The 18,071-nt window shown below is 35.8% G+C and overlaps 1 protein-coding gene across 3 annotated transcripts in view; it reads right to left on the reverse strand.

Moving 5' to 3' along the window:
* The window catches only part of PIK3C3 (phosphatidylinositol 3-kinase catalytic subunit type 3), a 155,816-nt gene that overhangs the window by 33,531 nt on the left and 104,214 nt on the right, over positions 1 to 18,071 (reverse strand). For all 3 annotated transcript variants that reach the window (XM_082852710.1, XM_082852709.1, XM_082852711.1), the window contains exons 20-21: positions 15,789 to 15,873; positions 5,706 to 5,780 (exon numbers count right to left, since the gene is read on the reverse strand). In XM_082852710.1, coding sequence (XP_082708836.1) covers positions 5,706 to 5,780; positions 15,789 to 15,873 — 160 coding nt within the window. The remainder of the gene's footprint in view (positions 1 to 5,705; positions 5,781 to 15,788; positions 15,874 to 18,071) is intronic.

Raw genomic sequence — 18,071 nt, forward strand, 5'->3', positions numbered from 1 at the left:
GCTGAGCCTGCGCTCTGCAACGGAAGAGGCCAAAACAGTGAGAGGCCCGCGTACCGCAAAAAAAAAAAAAAAAAAAAGCCTCTACAAAAATTAACATTTTCCTTATGATAGGTTTCAGTTAACATAAAGACTGACTTCCTGATACTAAATATTTAAGAAACTCTCAAAAGATCAGATTTTAAATAATGTTAAAAAGAAAATTATTCACATGAAGACAAGTTCTCGTTATTTAAACATCTAAAGTAATGATCAATAAAGACTAAAAAAGTACTTATGGATAAAAAGGGCAGGTCTTATGTGCTTGGCTCTCTTTTCCACATATCAACTGAGAAATACAAATCAAACTGGTAAGTAATAGTATATCCACAATCTATAGTAAAACTAAGTTTTGACAGGAAACAGATTTTTCTGAAACCCTGAGCATAGATTAAAATGACATGAAAAAACCTAGTTCATTTACTTATTTTCAAAGCATTTACTAGGTGCCTACTACGCACAGAGCTTTTTATACTCCTTTCTCTCATGTTCCAGAGAGTAAACAAGCACATATACTACTAAAATAATGAGCCACTCAAAAGAGATTTTAGAGGGCAGTAAGTTACAGGAGTTTGGATTTTAGGGTAGAAAAAGTTTTTGAGATATATTATTTTCTTATCTCTAAAATTATGATTACAAATAACAGCTAAATAAGCTAAATAAGGAAGGCATTCTTATTTCTTGGTGGTGAAATACACAAACAAAACCGTAATAGTTAGCCCACAAGGAATGTTTACTATGTGCACAGTACCATACAAAATTCTACCATATTAAATCATTCAACCCTCACATCAGGAGAGAGTTCTATTATTATTTATGCATTGAGGAGAAGAGACTGAGACTCAGATATATTAGATAACTTGATCGCTCATACAATGGTGGAGGGGCAACTTAAACACAAAGAATTTGACTTTAGAGCCTGACATATTAACTCCTTTGTGAAATTGTTCCCCAGAATTAAAAAAAGGGAAGTAAATCAATTGTACATAAAATTAAAGAATGATAAAGAAGATCAGGATAGGAGATGTATTGAAAGCAATGTGCAATTAGGATTAAAATGACTATTTTTCTTTGCTGTGAGCTTTCTGACAAAAGGCTCAAAGGGTATTACTCTGAAGTGCCACCACAGACAAAAAAGCTACCACTCCTCTCACTATATAAATAGATAAGCCCAGGTTAACAAGGCCATCTTTATGACCTACAAAAAACTTTCCATTTACTACAGATACCCAGTTCCTACTTCTCTTTTGTGAATGTTTTTCAATTATTTACATATTAATTTTATATGTTAATTATATCATACAGTCTGTATACCATAAACAAACAGCACGTTTTTCAGTTATACTGGTCCTTTTTTTCCCCCCTCAAATTCTCAAAAAGAAAAGCAAAACAAAACTTTTTCCAAAGAGTTGAGATAAACTCAAGTCTAATTTCATTTGAGTCCTGCCACAATTGAATTACCCTGAATAAACTTCTTAAAACTTCCTCAAAGAACAGCAACTCTGAAAAAAATTCATTTTTTCCTATCCTGTATCACAGCTTAAATTTTGTAGTTTCTTGCCAAAATAATATATTAATGCATTAATAAGTGAAATATCATTCACCCCAAATATGCTTGTAGAAAACCATAATATTGACAAAGGAATTTCCAGACTTTTACATTTGTGATAGACACACAACGCCCTCTGCTGCACAAGTTGAGGAAACTTCAACCAAGTTAAAAATACCCACAACCAATTAAAGCATGGGCAAAAAATTTCTGAGAAATCTGAAATTGAGACTTATATTTTGCATTTTTGTACATTACCATTGTACAGATTTTGAAATTCTCTATAAGAGGTGAAACATTTTCCTCCACACATTCCTGAAGTTCTTAGTCTGACCCTTTTCTGTCTCATCTATATTTACAGGCAGAACAGTGTGTATTTAGGGTGAATCCCCAAAAGACCACAGTGAAATGAAATCTGGGTGTCTCTTTCCTCTCTGTTCCATCTCTCATATCAGGGAACTGGGCACTGACAAATCAGTAGTACTCTGATTATAATTCCAAACCATCTAAACCTGTCCAAGAAACACACACACACACACACACACACACACACACACACACACAGAAACCTGCCCAAGCTGGAAAATGAGAATAGAAGACAAAAGGTATTTTATTTTGAAGAATGGGAGAAATGCTATTTATCATTAATAAAAGCTCCATCAACACTGAGAGACTGGAGAGTTATATAAGAAAATCTAAAGTTCTAAGTTTTTAATATGTTATGGCACAATGGATCCAAAATATACAGTGGAAGATGCTTCATAATATTCAAGGCATTTTTAAGTACAAGCATTGAAATCTATTTCCTGCAATGAAACACCTTCAAAATTCATTTTAAATATGTAATAGTTGTCTAGGGCTTCCCTGGTGGCACAGTGGTTGAGAGTCCTCCTGCTGATGCAGGGGACACGGGTTCGTGCCCTGGTCTGGGAAGATCCCACATGCCACGGAGCGGCTAGGCCCGTGAGCCATGGCTGCTGAGCCTGCGCGTCCAGAGCCTGTGCTCCGCAACGGGAGAGGCCACAACAGTGAGAGGCCCGCGTACGGCAAAAAAAAAAAAAAAAATGTAATAGTTGTCTAAACTATACAAAGTCAAATTATAACATATGTAATTAATATAACTCGAAACTGTTCTGAAATATGGACTGTTAGTAAAAAGTGAGTAGACACACAAACATTTTAAAATAAATCATTATAAATTTCTTGAAGTTGAGGAATGTATTATATACTTCCATTTGTCTTGACATAATTGGTCTTTCCTTATACAATCCAATTTCATTCAAACTAAATCCAAAAATTTAAAACACTTATCCTAGTGAGGAAGATGTAAAATGTTTGTTGTATGATATAAGTGTATGAAATTATTAAAGAGCAGTTAAGAAGAAATAACTCAAAGAAATGCTGTTTTAAAAGAAAGAGAATGTGCCTCTTATCTAGCACATTTTTAGGTAAGCTTAAAACAAAATTTAGAGCACCCTCTAGTGGAAAACTGGTGACAAGAAGCTTAAAACCTGTTTTTGAAATTTTATAATTCAATTTCCATACAAGTATCTATGACCTGGGCCAAAAAAGTATATTAGGTAGACCTTTCTTTCCAAATCTTACTCTTAAAGTATCCCCATCAATACACACAGACACACACAAGACAGAGCAGTTCTCAAAGTCCAACAGAAAATGTTCCATTATTTATCAATTTCCAGAAGAAGAGACAAGTAAGATTTGTGAATATAACATAGATCTAATGTTACTCTATACATTAAAGAATTCCACTGTGGTTATAATGATAACAATATAAAAACAAATGGAATTATTTTGGAAGTCTGATTCTTGTGGTTAAAAGATTCAACTGAAAAAGAGAGCTAAGAAAACAACACAGGAAAACTTTTTCCAAATTATAATTTTTTCCAAACACAGCATAACGTTTTTTTTTTTTTCTGCGGTATGCGGGCCTCTCACTGCTGTGGCCTCTCCCGTTGAGGAGCACAGGCTCCGGACGCGCAGGCTCAGTGGCCATGGGTCACAGGCCCAGTAGCTCTGCAGCATGTGGGATCTTCCCGACCGGGGCACGAACCTGTGTCCCCTGCATCGGCAGGCAGACTCTCAACCACTGGGCCACCAGGGAAGCCCAGCAGCATAACCTTTTATAAATATCTTTTGCTAAATTAGTAAATTTGGCAAGAACCTCCAATGCAATCTGATTATACTCCTTCAGGCTTTGGTAATTAAAGGGACTGCCTGGCATTAATACAGACATGGTTCCCACATGCAAATTTTACCAGATAATTTTTCACACTAATAATTTAAAACTGAATATATGAAATTCCAAACTACATGAATTAACATGGTTACTATATTAATAATTAGTCAGGCTACACTCAATTTTGGTATCAAAATTTGGAGGAATACTAACAAACTACATAATGTCCTTACCTGAGAGACTATTTTAAGTGTACTTTAAAATTTATTTTCTGTGAAGGGCTGAAGAAACTTGGATTATTTGGCATATGGAAGAAAAGGCTACACAGAAGAACAGAAATATTTATTAATTAATTCAACAATGATTTATCAAACATTTTAGCTAGGTATTGTTCAAGGCTCTGGAGGCACGGTGGCAAAGTGCATGGACAAGGTCCCTGCTCTCATGGAACCTACATCCGGAATGGGAGAGGATGATGATTAAGAAGTCAACAAGCTCCACGAGGGCTAGGATTTCTGTCCTGTTTATTTTGGTATCCCCATCACCTAGAACAATACCTAAAATATAGTAGGTGCTCAATAAGCATTTGTTGAATTATATTAAAAAGATACCTTCAGCTAGTGATAAGTGCTATAAAGAAAACAAAACAGAATAATAAATAGAGAGTAATGGAGAGGGGTGGGGTGGCAGGTATATAAATATTATTTGACTGGAGAGTTAGAAAAGGATACTCTAAAAAGATGCCAGGGCTTCCCTGGTGGCGCAGTGGTTGAGAGTCCACCTGCCGATGCAGGGGACACGGGTTTGTGCCCCGGTCCGGGAAGATCCCACATGCCGCGGAGCGGCTGGGCCCGTGAGCCATGGCCACTGGGCCTGCGCCTCCAGAGCCTGTGCTCTGCAACGGGAGAGGCCACAACAGTGAGGCCCGCGTATCGCAAAAAAAAAAAAAAAGATGCCATTCAATCTTAGACTTACTCACCGAAGTCTTGAAAGATCTGAGAGAAGAGCTTCCCAGGAAGAAGAAACAACAAGGGTACTTGCCCAAGACAGGAGTGATTTTACATTCATACATTCAAACCTGTTAGTGCAGGCAAGCCACAATGGCTACAGTAAAGAGTTCAGATTTTAATCATACAGTTTGGGCAAAAGATATTGGTGGTTTCAAATGGGATAAAAGCAGTGGAAATGAAGAGGGGGTAACTTCATGATTTATTTTGGTGAGCAGTAGATACAATTTGATAATAGATTCAATATGTAAGATGAAGCCAATAGTGCAATTAAAAATGACTCCCAAGTCTGGGGCTTAAACAACTGAGTAGGTGATGTTACTATTTATTAAGATGGGGAAACCAAGTGAGGAGCAGCTTATCAGGCAGGTAGTGGAGGAAGAAAACAACTTTTATGACTAGCTGTATAATATTTAGGATTTCAGGTAAACAGCTAATGAAATGGATTGAAATAGAGTAAGTTTGGAAGTTGCACAGAGATGGTGTTTAAAGCCATGGGGCCAAGGAGTTATTAGGAAGAAGGATGAGAATGATTATTCCACCTAACTCCAAGGGGAAAAGGTAAAGAATTAAAGATAGAGGTTAATGTGAGTTCAGTGTTGTTTGATAAGAGAAAGAACATTTAAACATTCTAACTAGAGCTGTACAGTAAGAGATTGGACTGCTTGCATACATTATGGGCTTCCCACTAAAGGAGGCATTTCGAGAAGTAAGGGCTAGATGACCATCTGTAGGATTTCTACTAAAGCAGTTCTTATAAGGGATGGGAGTTTCCCTGACATGTCCTTCCAAGGTACCATATAAAGGGACTTCAATTTAAATTCACTTATGCAACTTATTTTCTTATGAAGTAGATTCCAGGGCAAAAATCACTGTCATATAAAATGTATATTTGCTACTAGCCATTATTTGTTACCTGTTTTTGTCAGCAAAAGGTTATCCAGGTGCCTGTCTCCAACTCCAAGAATATATGTAATCACGCAATATCCAGCTGCAATAACAGTTCAAAAACAAAAGACAATAGAACTGTGAAAAACACATGCAAACCAGGTTATACATACAACTGAATACAACAGCAGCTTGTGCTACTTTAATTTCAAATTGATTACTACTCTTTCTGACTTCTTACCTAAATTCTCAAATTAAATGTGTAATCTTTGACTCTGTGAAGAGGTTATCACTTGACACTCAAATTATTATTTGCAACAGAGAAAATACCCTGTAGAATTCTGTCAAATTATAAAAGTCACTTTAATCAAAAGTTAAATGAGGTTTCAGAAACCTTAATTATAACATGTGTCTATTGTTTCTCATTTCAAAGTAGATATGTTAAGAATGACAGTGAAAAAAAAAGTGTCTGCAGAAACACACATAATGAAGTCAACCATCCCACAACCATCTTATCTACACTATAACAAAAGTAAGTGTAGAATTAAAAAAAAAATCTTTAGAGAAACAATCTTCAAGTGCCAGCAGATAGAAAAACAAATGAATTCACGTGAGTGGTAAAGGCATGTATGAAGTTCACAGCATAATCCTCTAAATTAAGAAAAATTACCTGAGCAGGACAAGGGGCAGAGTCACTGTCTCTACCTTTATTCTCTTTTTCTCTCTCTTCTAAAGTCTGGAAACCTGGCGCATGATGAAAGTGCTCAAAAAATTTAAGCAAACAACACCTGTTTGAAGCCGTTTTTTTTCTGTTCTGTTTCTCGCATTAGTAACTTAAGAACAAATGCAACTTGCAAACACACATATGACTATGCCAGTATTTACAAACACATGTTTATTTCAGACACTATGTAGAAAAAAGATCGGACCACCTGTTAATAACCAAATTAATCCTGTCTAAATTCATTAATATTAAAGTTCATTTGATTCAGGTTCTGAAGGCCATTATGGAAGTCCAAAAGTGGCTTAAGCAATGACATCCATCATCAGATTAATCTTCAATTATAATTATAAACAAAGTTACAATTTATTGAAGGCTAGGTTCTTAGCTAGGCACATTACATTCATCATGTCTAACCCTTTTAATGATGTCAGTTAAGTATTATAACCATCCTTCAAATTAAAAAACCTAAGGCTCTGGAAGTTAACAGGATTGTCGAAGGTCACTGGGCTGGGGTTTAAACCTAAGTTAGACTCTAACATCATTGCTTACGCCACTTTTGCACTGTACTCTGCATAATTCCTCCTTCCCAAAGTGGCTATTTTGATGGATGCAACATTCAACAAGATATTTAAGCTAAAGTATATTTGTTTAGAATAACTCACCATACCCTGATTCTAGATAAAATTATATATTATATATATTTCAAAATATATCCATATGTAGAGAATGAATGAAAGATAGCATACTATCATTCAAAAAAATGCTTCTAATCATATTACTGGTCTACTAATAATTTTCACTTAACTGTAACAAATCAGTTACAGTTGACTAAACAAATCAGTTATTCTCAAAATATAGTCTGTAGTGTGACAAGGACTACTAGTTTACCAAAAACACAATATCCTATGTACACTTCTTCCTTAAAAGAAGACCCAACTAAGATTTCTGGGGCAAGACTGTACCTACATAAAAGACTACATTTCCCAGCCTCACTTGAAGTTAGCCCTGTCCAGAAAGCAAATGTAGTTTTGTGGTAAGCATTTTTATAGAGGGAGCTGACCAAGAGAATCAGAGACCTTGGTTGACACTAACATCCCTAAAGAGTTAAAACAACAACAGTAATGGCTTACATCTGGACTTCTTACAAAAAAAGAAAATAACTGTTACGTGTGTAAACCACTATAGTTAGATTATGTTAACTGATGCTGAATGAAACTGGTAGTTGGGCCACTGGGGGACTTGAGGGTCATTTACATAAAGGATGAGCAAATACAGCTTGATGGCCCAAATTGGTCCCCCTCTGTTTTTATATTTTATAAAGAAAGTTTATTGGAACAGAGCCATGCCCATTTATTTCAATATTTCTTAAGCACTATAATGGCCTGGTTGAATGGTTGCAACAGAGACCATCTGGCCTGAAAAGTATAAATATATTTACTATCTGAAAGGCTTTAGGGAAAAATTGACTGACATTTGATCTAAGGCATTGCTACCCAAAATGTGATACACAGACTGGCAGTTTCACTACCACCTAGAATCTTGTTAAACATGCAAACTCTTAAGCCTTACTTCATTCCTATTGCATCAGAATCTCCAGGGGCAATGTCCAGAGAGTGACTGTTATATATATCAAAGTTTGAAAAGCCCTCTCTAGTTTCTAATGCATCTAAGAATCCCCTGGGAATCCTCTATGCAGATTCTGATCCAAACAGCAGGGGAAAGGCCTGAGAGCCTGTAATACGAACAAGTGCCCAGGTGAAGCTAATGCTGTTGGATTATACTTGTAGTAGCACTGCTCTAAAACGGCTGTAAAATATGCAGTTCCACAAATGACTAAAGGCTCTCCACTAAAAGACTAGTAAGTGACTTAACTGAAGGATATTAAATCTGATATTGGTAAAGAGAACTGAGAACACATTAGAACTTAGCACACTGAGTTCTCTAATAAGGGATTCACTTAGAAATCTGGTTGCCACTTGTCAAGGATACAAAACTCCTACTGATAATATGCATATGAAGATAGCTGAAATTCCTGCAATTTTCACAAAGAACTAAAAAAAATTGAAGCATCTAAGAGAAAATGTTTCCCTTTTCTTACTCACTCTGTATTTCTCTCTCCTGTCCCTCTGAGTTGTTACATGGTACCAGTTACCTTATTAATTATAAATTACAATTAGTTTAATTTTTATCACTATTTACTTTGTTTCAAGTTGTTTAGCTATCTCTAGGAAAGTAATGATTCACATACACAGCAACAGTATTTTTGACCTAAAATTTTCATGTAACTAGACATGTATGAATTATGCCTGTCTCTGCTGATAAAGCAAGATGGTTTTTTTTAATTTTTTGCGGTACGTGGGCCTCTCACCGTTGTGGCCTCTCCTGTTGCGGAGCACAGGCTCCGGACGCGCAGGCTCAGTGGCCATGGCTCACGGGCCTAGCCGCTCCGTGGCATGTGGGATCTTCCCAGACCGGGGCACGAACCCGTGTCCCCTGCACTGGCAGGAGTACTCTCAACCACTGTGCCACCAGGGAAGCCCAGCAAGATGTTTTTATAAACTACTCTTTATCATCAAATTTGGTTTTTCAGTAATATTTCATTGTTATTACTGGATTATTTTCCAATGGAAATGGAAAATGTATGAAAAAGAGCCTTTTACCCTGCCTCAGTGTGTTAAGGTCATAAATATGTTGGATGATCATTTCAATAAATGTTTTTTAAGTCAAGTGAGACAGCATATGATCTTTCTCTCTTTCATATATATAAATGGTGGAGATGAGAATTTGGGGTGTTTCAATAATTCAAATGTCAACACTTAAAAGATAAAAGATTACATCTTGAAAAAGGTATCTGAGGCAAGAGTAGGATGATCCTTCGAAATTTTGAGGATATAAACAATATTCAGAATGATTTGAGATGGCACAGAGTAGATCAGAAGAGTTTCAGGAAAAATGAAGTTATTTTTTAACTATAATGGAAACACTATACCTGTCCAAGAGAATCTCGTCAAAAGGATGCTATTCATTAGTATTTGGACTTCATGTGAGATACACACACAAACATCTTGAAACTGGTTTTATAAAACAACTTTGACTTAAAGCAAAATACAGAGAAATATAGACAACTAAACAATACTATCTCCCTTTACTAGTAAAGATATGAGTGTGAGAATAATCAGTGTTCCCACATTTACTTGCATAATATAGATTTGACACCCTGCATAATCTGGAAAAAATGTCACCATAACTAATCGCATTCTTCTTACACTTTGCCAAAAACCTAAAACATTACTTTTTAAAATGAAAGTTATAATACATGTATCTATGTGATAATGCCCAACAATCAGATTCTAGTACAATGTTGCAACTTATTAAGCACTGAATCCTCTAATGAAAAATTCAAATGGCTTTCAACTTGCAACATTACCTGGAATGCTACCAAACTCACTGAAACACACAAAATTATTTTGTAACACAGCAGTATATATAGAAAACAGAAGGGAATTCAAAATAAGATGAAGAGAAGGCCTGCCATCAAATCAGTTATCAGGATATGAATAAATATGAAATGCTTTTATTAGGAAGAATATCTAATTTGAAGTTAACTGTCCAGGTACAATCTAAATGGTTATTTTTTTTTACATTAAAAAAAGGCATATTTTCGTTAGCTCATGGGAAAAAATGGAACATTATATAAAAGACACAATACTATGACATTTAGCACATATTATGAAATATTGTTCCAGTACTTTTTTTAAGTGAGCAGGGTTTTCAAAATTTAGTCAATACTTATAGGTTGTGTGCATATATACTTTAAGTAGAAAAAGTTAACATTTCTTTATTAAGGTAAAAAAGGTAAACAAGGTAAAAAAATTTACAGTAACTATCAGAAAGTTAAGTAAAAAGACACGAGGTAATTGCTTGAGGGCATACAAAATATCTCAGGTAATAAAGTACTGAAAACTAGGTGTGGCAGATTAAACATTCTTTAACATGCTTTTCATTCAAGATGGGAACTATATCCTTTCCCCTTGAATCCAGGCAGGTTCTGTGACTCCTATGACCAACAGAATATGACAGAAGTGACAAACTGCCAGCTTCCCAATCCAGGCCTTCAGAAACCAAAAGTTTCTACTTCCTGTCTCTTAGAATACTTCCTCTTGAAACCCAGCTCTGAGAAACACAAGCCATAGGGTAAGCCTTGTACGGTTGCCTTGATTGACAAGCCTTGCTGAAAAACAGTATAAGCTGCCAGCCATGTGAGTGATCTATCAAGCCTTTAGAAGTATATTAATTTTTTAAGATCTTAGAAAACACAGACTTAATGGAGAAAAAAGTGAATGGAAGAGAAAAGGGAAAAAAGGACAGAAGAAAGGAAGTAAAGCAGGAAGGGAAAGAGGGACAGGAGAGAGAAATACAGAGTGAGTAAGAAAAGGGAAACATTTTCTCTTAGATGCTTCAATTTTTTTTAGTCTTAAAATCTAAATACACTGTATGCGATCATTTTTATGGGTAAGCACAGTTACACGTAACACATGTAATGTTCCTTAGGTTAAAATAAGAATTAAAACCACAAGGAATATGAATATACATACACACATTTTATTTCAGTATTTTAAAAGTTCCTAGGAATATTATATTTTCTTTATACTTCTCAGCCAAAAATGTATCAAGTATAAATTTCGGAATAAATTATATAGTACAAAATAATATGGAATACTACCTCATGGGAGCATTGTGAAAAATAAAAAAAAATGTCATGTATAAGAGAGTAATTTATAAGCCATAAAATGATAGGAAAGTTTAAATATAGTTGTTATATGTCTAGAAAATCCTCTACTTGCTTCCCCAAGCTTGACTGCTTAAGTAGAAATATGGACATAAACATAGTATTTATGTAAAACAGGAATAACATGATATATGCCATATACTATTCAGGGCTCAACTCTAGTGTCAACTCCTTTATTAACCCTCCCTTAAACAATCTAGTTATTAAAAAAAAAAATCTCTCAAGAAAATAAAAAATAATCCTCTAGAATATAAACTTCATGAGAATAGGCATAAGTGGCTGAAACATTTGAATTAATCCCTATGGCATGTCACTACTTACTTATTTCCAGAAAGGGACCATAAGTACTAATCTAAAATACCATGAGAGGCACCTCCTAACAGAGCACTGTTATCTTAGCTCTAGAGATTTATCAAAAATATAATTATTCCTGAAACACTTTTCCCACAGTCTACTTAATTGCTTACTCAAACTCAGGGAAAATCAAGGGAAAAATTACAACTTCCAGGAAGAAATAACTTATAATTACAAAACAGTTAAGTGATTGCAAAGATGAATCTATGGATAAACCACTAGCCAGACTCATCAGGAAAAAAAAGGGAGAAGACTCAAATCAACAGAATTAGAAATGAAAAAGGAGAATAACTGACCCTGCAGAAATACAAAGAATAATGAGGGATTACTACAAGCAACTACATGCCAATAAAATTGACAACCTGGAAGAAATGGGCAAATTCTTAGAAAAGCACAACTTCCTGAGACAAAACCAGGAAGACAGAGAAAATATAAACAGACCAATAACAAGAACTGAAATTGAAACTGTGATTAAAAATTTTCCAACAGGGCTTCCCTGGTGGCGCACTGGTTGAGAGTCCACCTGCCGATGCAGGGGACGCAGGTTCGTGCCCTGGTCCGGGAAGATTCCACATGCCTCAGAGTAGCTAGGCCCATGAGCCTTGGCTGCTGAGCCTGCGTGTCCAGAGCCTGTGCTCTGCAACAGGAGAGGCCACAACAGTGAGAGGCCCACATAAAACAGAAAAAAAAAAAAAATCTTCCAACAAAAAAAAGCCCAGGACCAGGTGGCTTCACAGGCAAATTCTATCAAACACTTAGAGAAGAGCTAACACTTATCCTTCTCAAACTCTTCCAAAATATAGCAGAAGGAAGAACACTCCCAAACTTGGAGGAACGCTCCCAAACTCATTCTACGAGGCCACCATAACCCTGATACCAAAACCAGAGAAAGATGTCACAAAAAAAGAAAACTACAGACCAATATCACTGATGAGCATAGATGCAAAAAATCTTCAACAAAATACTAGAAAACAGAATTCAAAGGCACATTAAAAGGATCATACACCATGATCAAGTGGGGTTTATCCCAGGAATGCAAGGATTCTTCAATACATGTAAATCAATGTGATATACCATATTAACAAACTGAAGGATAAAAACCATATGATAACCTCAATAGATGCAGAAAAAGCTTTCAACAAAATTCAACACCCACATGTGATAAAAACTCTCCAGAAAGTAGGGATAGAGGGAACTTACCTCAACATAATAAAGGCTATATATGACAAACCCATAGCCAACATCATTCTCAATGGGGAAAAACTGAAACCATATCCTCTAAAGTCCAGAACAAGACAAGGATGCCCACTCTTACCACTAATATTCAACATAGTTTTGGAAGTTTTGGCCACAGCAATCACAGAGAAAAAGAAATAAAAGGAATCCAAATAGGAAAAGAAGTAAAGCTGTCACTGTTTGCAGATGACATCATACTATACATAGAGAATCCTAAAGATGCTACTAGAAAACTACTAGAGCTAATCAATGAATTTGGTAAAGTAGCAGGATACAAAATTAATGAACAGAAATCTCCTGTATTCCTATACCCTAATGATGAAAACTCCGAAAGAGAAATTAAGGAAACATTTCCATTTACTATTGCAACAAAAAGAATAACATACCTAGGAATAAACCTACCTAAGGAGACAAAAGACCTTATGCAGAAAACTATAAGACACTGATGAAAGAAATTAAAGATGATACAAACAGATGGAGAGATATATTATTTTCTTGGATTGGAAGAATCAACACTGTGAAAATGACTATACAACCCAAAGCAATGTACAGATTCAGTGCAATCCCTATCAAACTACCAATGGCATTTTTCACAGAACTAGAACAAAAAATTTCACAATTTGTATGGAAACACAAAAGATCCCGAATAGCCAAAGTAATCCAGAGAAAGAAAAACACAGCCCAGAAATCAGGCTCCATGACATCAGACTATACTATGAAGCTACAGTAATCAAGACAGCACGGTACTGGCACAAAAACAGAAAGATAGATCAATGGAACAGGATAGAAAGCCCAGAGATAAACCCATGTGCATATGGTCACCTTATCTTTGATAAAGGAGGCAAGAATATACAATGGAGAAAAGATAGCCTCTTCAATAAGTGGTGCTGGGAAAACTGAACAGCTAGAATACTTCCTAACACCATACACAAAAATAAACTCAAAATGGATTAAAGACCTACATGTAAGGCCAGACACTGTAAAACTCTTAGATGAAAACATAGGAAGAACATTCTATGACATAAATCACAGCAAGATCCTTTTTGACCCACCCCCTAGAGAAATGGAAATAAAAACACAAATAAACAAATGGGACCTAATGAAACTTAAAAGCTTTTGCAAAGCAAAGGAAACCATGAACAAGACAACCCTCAGAATGGGAGAAAAGATTTGCAAACAAAGCAACTGACAAAGAATTAATCTCCAAAATACACAAGCAGCTCATGCAGCTCAATATCAAAAAACCAAACAACCCAACCCAAAAATGGGCAGAAGATCTAAACAGACATTTCTCCAAAGAAGATATACAGATTGCCAACAAACACATGAAAGGATGCTCAACATCACTAATCATTAGAGAAATGAAAATCAAAACTACAGTGAGGTATCAGCTCACACCAGTCAGAATGTCCATCATCAAAAAATCTATAAACAGGGTTTCCCTGGTGGCGCAGTGGTTGAGAGTCTGCCTGCTGATGCAGGGGACACGGGTTCGTGCCCCGGTCTGGGAAGATCCCACATGCCACAGAGTGGCTGGGCCCATGAGCCATGGCTGCTGAGCCTGCGCGTCCGGAACCTGTGCTCCACAACGGGAGAGACCACAACAGTGAGAGGCCCACTTACCGAAAAAAAAAAAAAAAATCTATAAACAATAAATGCTGGAGAGGATGTGGAGAAAAGGGAACCTTCTTGCACTGTTGGTGGGAATGTAAATTGATACAGACACTATGGAGAACAGTACGGAGGTTCCTTAAAGTACTAAAAATAGAACTACCATATGACCCAGCAATCCCACTATGGGCATACACCCCGAGAAAACCATCATTCAAAATGAGTCCGGTACCACAATGTTCATTGTAGCACTATTTACAATAGCCAGGACATGGAAGTAACCTGGGTGTCCATTGACAATTGAATGGATAAAGATGAGGCACATATATACAATGGAATATTACTCAGCCATAAAAAGAAATGAAATTGAGTTATTTGTAGTGAGGTGGATGGACCTAGAGTCTGTCATACAGAGTGTAGTAAGTCAGAAAGAGAAAAACAAATACCATATGCTAACACATATATATGGAATAAAAAAAAAAAAAGGTTCTAATGAACCTAGGGGCAGGACAGGAAGAAGGACGCAGATGTAGAGAATGGACTTGAGGACACAGAGAAGGGGAAGGGTAAGCTGGGATGAAGTGAGAGAGTGTTCTGGACATATATACACTCTCAAATGTATAATAACTAGCTAGTGGGAAGCAGAGACATAGCACAGGGAGATCAGCTCGGTGCTTTGTGACCACCTACAGAGGCGGGATAGGGAGGATGGGAGGGAGATGCAAGAGGGAGAGGATATGGGGATATATGTGTACATATAGCTGATTCACTTTGTTATACAGCAGAAACTAACACAACATTGTAAAGCAATTATACTCTAATAAAGATGTTTAAAAAAAAAGATGCATCTATAAAAGAGTAAACAGAATTTACACCTTATTCCTACTATTATGTCAAAACAGTAATGACCTCTTTTTTCACATTTTCTATCTTTTAATCTTCTTGCACAGCATTTAAAACTGCTATGGTTTGAATGTTTGTGTCACCTCAAAATTCACATGCTGAAATCCTAATGCCCAAGGTAGTGGTGTCAGGAGGTGGGAACTTCGGGAGGTGCTTAGCCCTCATGAATGGGATTAGCCCCCTATAAAAGATACCCCACAGAGCTCCCTAGCTCCTCCCAACAGGTGTAGATACAGTAACACGTCTTTGACCCAAAGAAGGTCCTCACCTGACCAGGCTGGCATCTTATCTCAGACTTCCAGTCCCCAGGACTGTGAAAAATAAATTTCTGTTGTTTGTAAGTCACCCAGTCTCTGGTATTTTGTTATTGTAGCCCAAATGGACTAGAAAAAATCCTAACATGTTCTAAATGTGTATGAGTATGGTAATATCAGGATAGCTTGTTTTCCTTTATTTCCACATATCAGTGAAACGTGGTAAATTGAAATACTTACCACAGCTTTTAACATAAGTATCCATAACTTCAGCACTGATCCCATTTGGCCCATTCTCACTTGGTGCATATTTTCTAAAAAAGTTCTGAAAAGATATTATTTTCATGTTTATAAATTCAATACAATCCTTAAACAAATTAGCATTTAAAAATTGTAAATAATGACAAAGAGGTGTCTGGTGTACAGCAGTCAGTATTTATAAAATGTGGACTTTAGGAAGCATATTCCTCAGGAATCAGTCTTATTACTATGCTTATAGGCTAAGACAAACAAACAAACAAATAAATAAATAAAAGCCTGCTACTTCTATACCACAGGGGAAAACATTAAATAAACTTACTGCTATATCTCTATACTTAATTTACCAGTTTGTTTCACCTTTCTCTTGAATGTAAACATGAGGGGTTTTCTGGGTATCATACATTCTCCTAAAAGTGAACATGAGTTTTAAAAATTACCTTTTAAGTATGGCCACTGAAACACTGTTACCATTAACAAACTCAATAAAGTTACATTCCAATTTTCAAAATAATTAGAATGCAATGCTAAGAATTTTCAGATTCAGAGGAAAGTGATAGAAAGATAAATATAAGAGATGAAGACTGAACCAAAGAATTATAGGGGCACAATAAATACACTAGAGTGTCCAAAGAGTCTGGAAACACTGGGGAAAATCATGCATTTATTTATTTTTCCCCCAGATTACCAACTGGACCTATTCCCTTACATCTAGATGTTAAAGAAAAATACACAGTGTATATTATTTGAAAATACAACTAACATACTATTGAAAAAGTAAGTTTATCCTATGTTTTAAGCTTTTGGAGCACTTTGTAAGTTTGACAAAGAATCTATATCTAGAATATATAAAGAACTCCTATAAATCAATAAGGAAAAGACAAATGACCCAACATGAAAATGCGCAAAAGATATGAACAAGCACTTCACAGAAGAAATAAATGGCCTACACATATTTTTAAATACTCAATCTTTCAGGTAATCAGGGAAATGAAAACTAAATAATAATAAATACCAAAATTTAGAAGTTTGACAATACCAAGATTAGGCAAAGATGGGTAGCAATGAGAAACAGTTGCTTCTAAAAACAATTATTTTGGAAAACAATTTTTAATTATCTACTAAAGTTGAAGATAAGATAAGCTATGACTCAGCAAAATTATTTACACAGATCACACATGCAACTAAGAATCAGGACACAAACTGTCATTGGTTTAATTTACAAAATCATAATTGCACAGAGCAACATAATTGATATCTTTATTAAACAATTACTTCAGTTAGAACCTGTGTTAAAGCTCTGCATACATTTCATGTCATCTTCAGAACAATTCTAGAGCTAGGTACTCTTCATCATTATCCAAATTTTACAGATATAAAAACTGAGACTTGAAGGGTATGTTAGGGGGTCCCCTACACCTCTGACAGGTTTGATTTGTTAGTTGGGGTCACAGACTCAACTTACAGTTGTACCACAGCAGTGTGTATTACAGTAAAAGTATACACAACAGGATCGGTGTGGGAAAAATACACAGGCAAAGCCTGTGAATTCCATGTGCAATCCTCCTTGCTGTCTTCTGTGAAGGCATACACTGAGCGTACTTACTGGGGGCTGGTTATACAGGCACCCTCTACAGTCTATTTAGTTCAGTAACTATCAAAATTCTAGAAGGAAAGCAGGTTGTTTGCTATAGATCATATTATTTGTACAAACAGTCTAGGTATGTGAACCACCCTTATCAGTTAAAAGCCAAGTTCTTACAGAAAGCCAAATACCAGCTAAAGGCTAACCTGCTTGCAAGGTTACACAAAATATAGCTAGAAAGCTGCAGAGCCAAACTTCAAACTCAGGCAGTTTGATGTTTTGTGTGTGAGCTTTTAACCACTGAACATGACTGTACCCCAAACCAAACAACAGAATCAACCACCTGTTTTGCCAACAAAACAGAGTAACGCTTTCTTGAAAATCTAAACTCCATACTGAATTACTGAGACACTCTAAACTGAGAAACACAAAAAAACACTACAGCAAATATCCTCTATCAAGCCTTTCACTGTATTATTTTTCATCTCAGGCATATCAATTTTTCTGTGTGAATTATATACATTTTTCTTAGGAAAAAGAAAAATTATATTTAAAAATTAACAAAATAAACTATTAAGATGTAATAAGAATTCTGAATTAAACACTAATTCACATATTTAAAATGTAAAAAAAAAATCCAAAGATATACATGGCTTAGTCCCAGAAAAAACTTGTCTTTT

Source organism: Leucopleurus acutus, assembly GCF_964270905.1.
Source record: "Leucopleurus acutus genome assembly, chromosome: 13".
Lineage (NCBI taxonomy): Eukaryota > Metazoa > Chordata > Mammalia > Artiodactyla > Delphinidae > Leucopleurus > Leucopleurus acutus.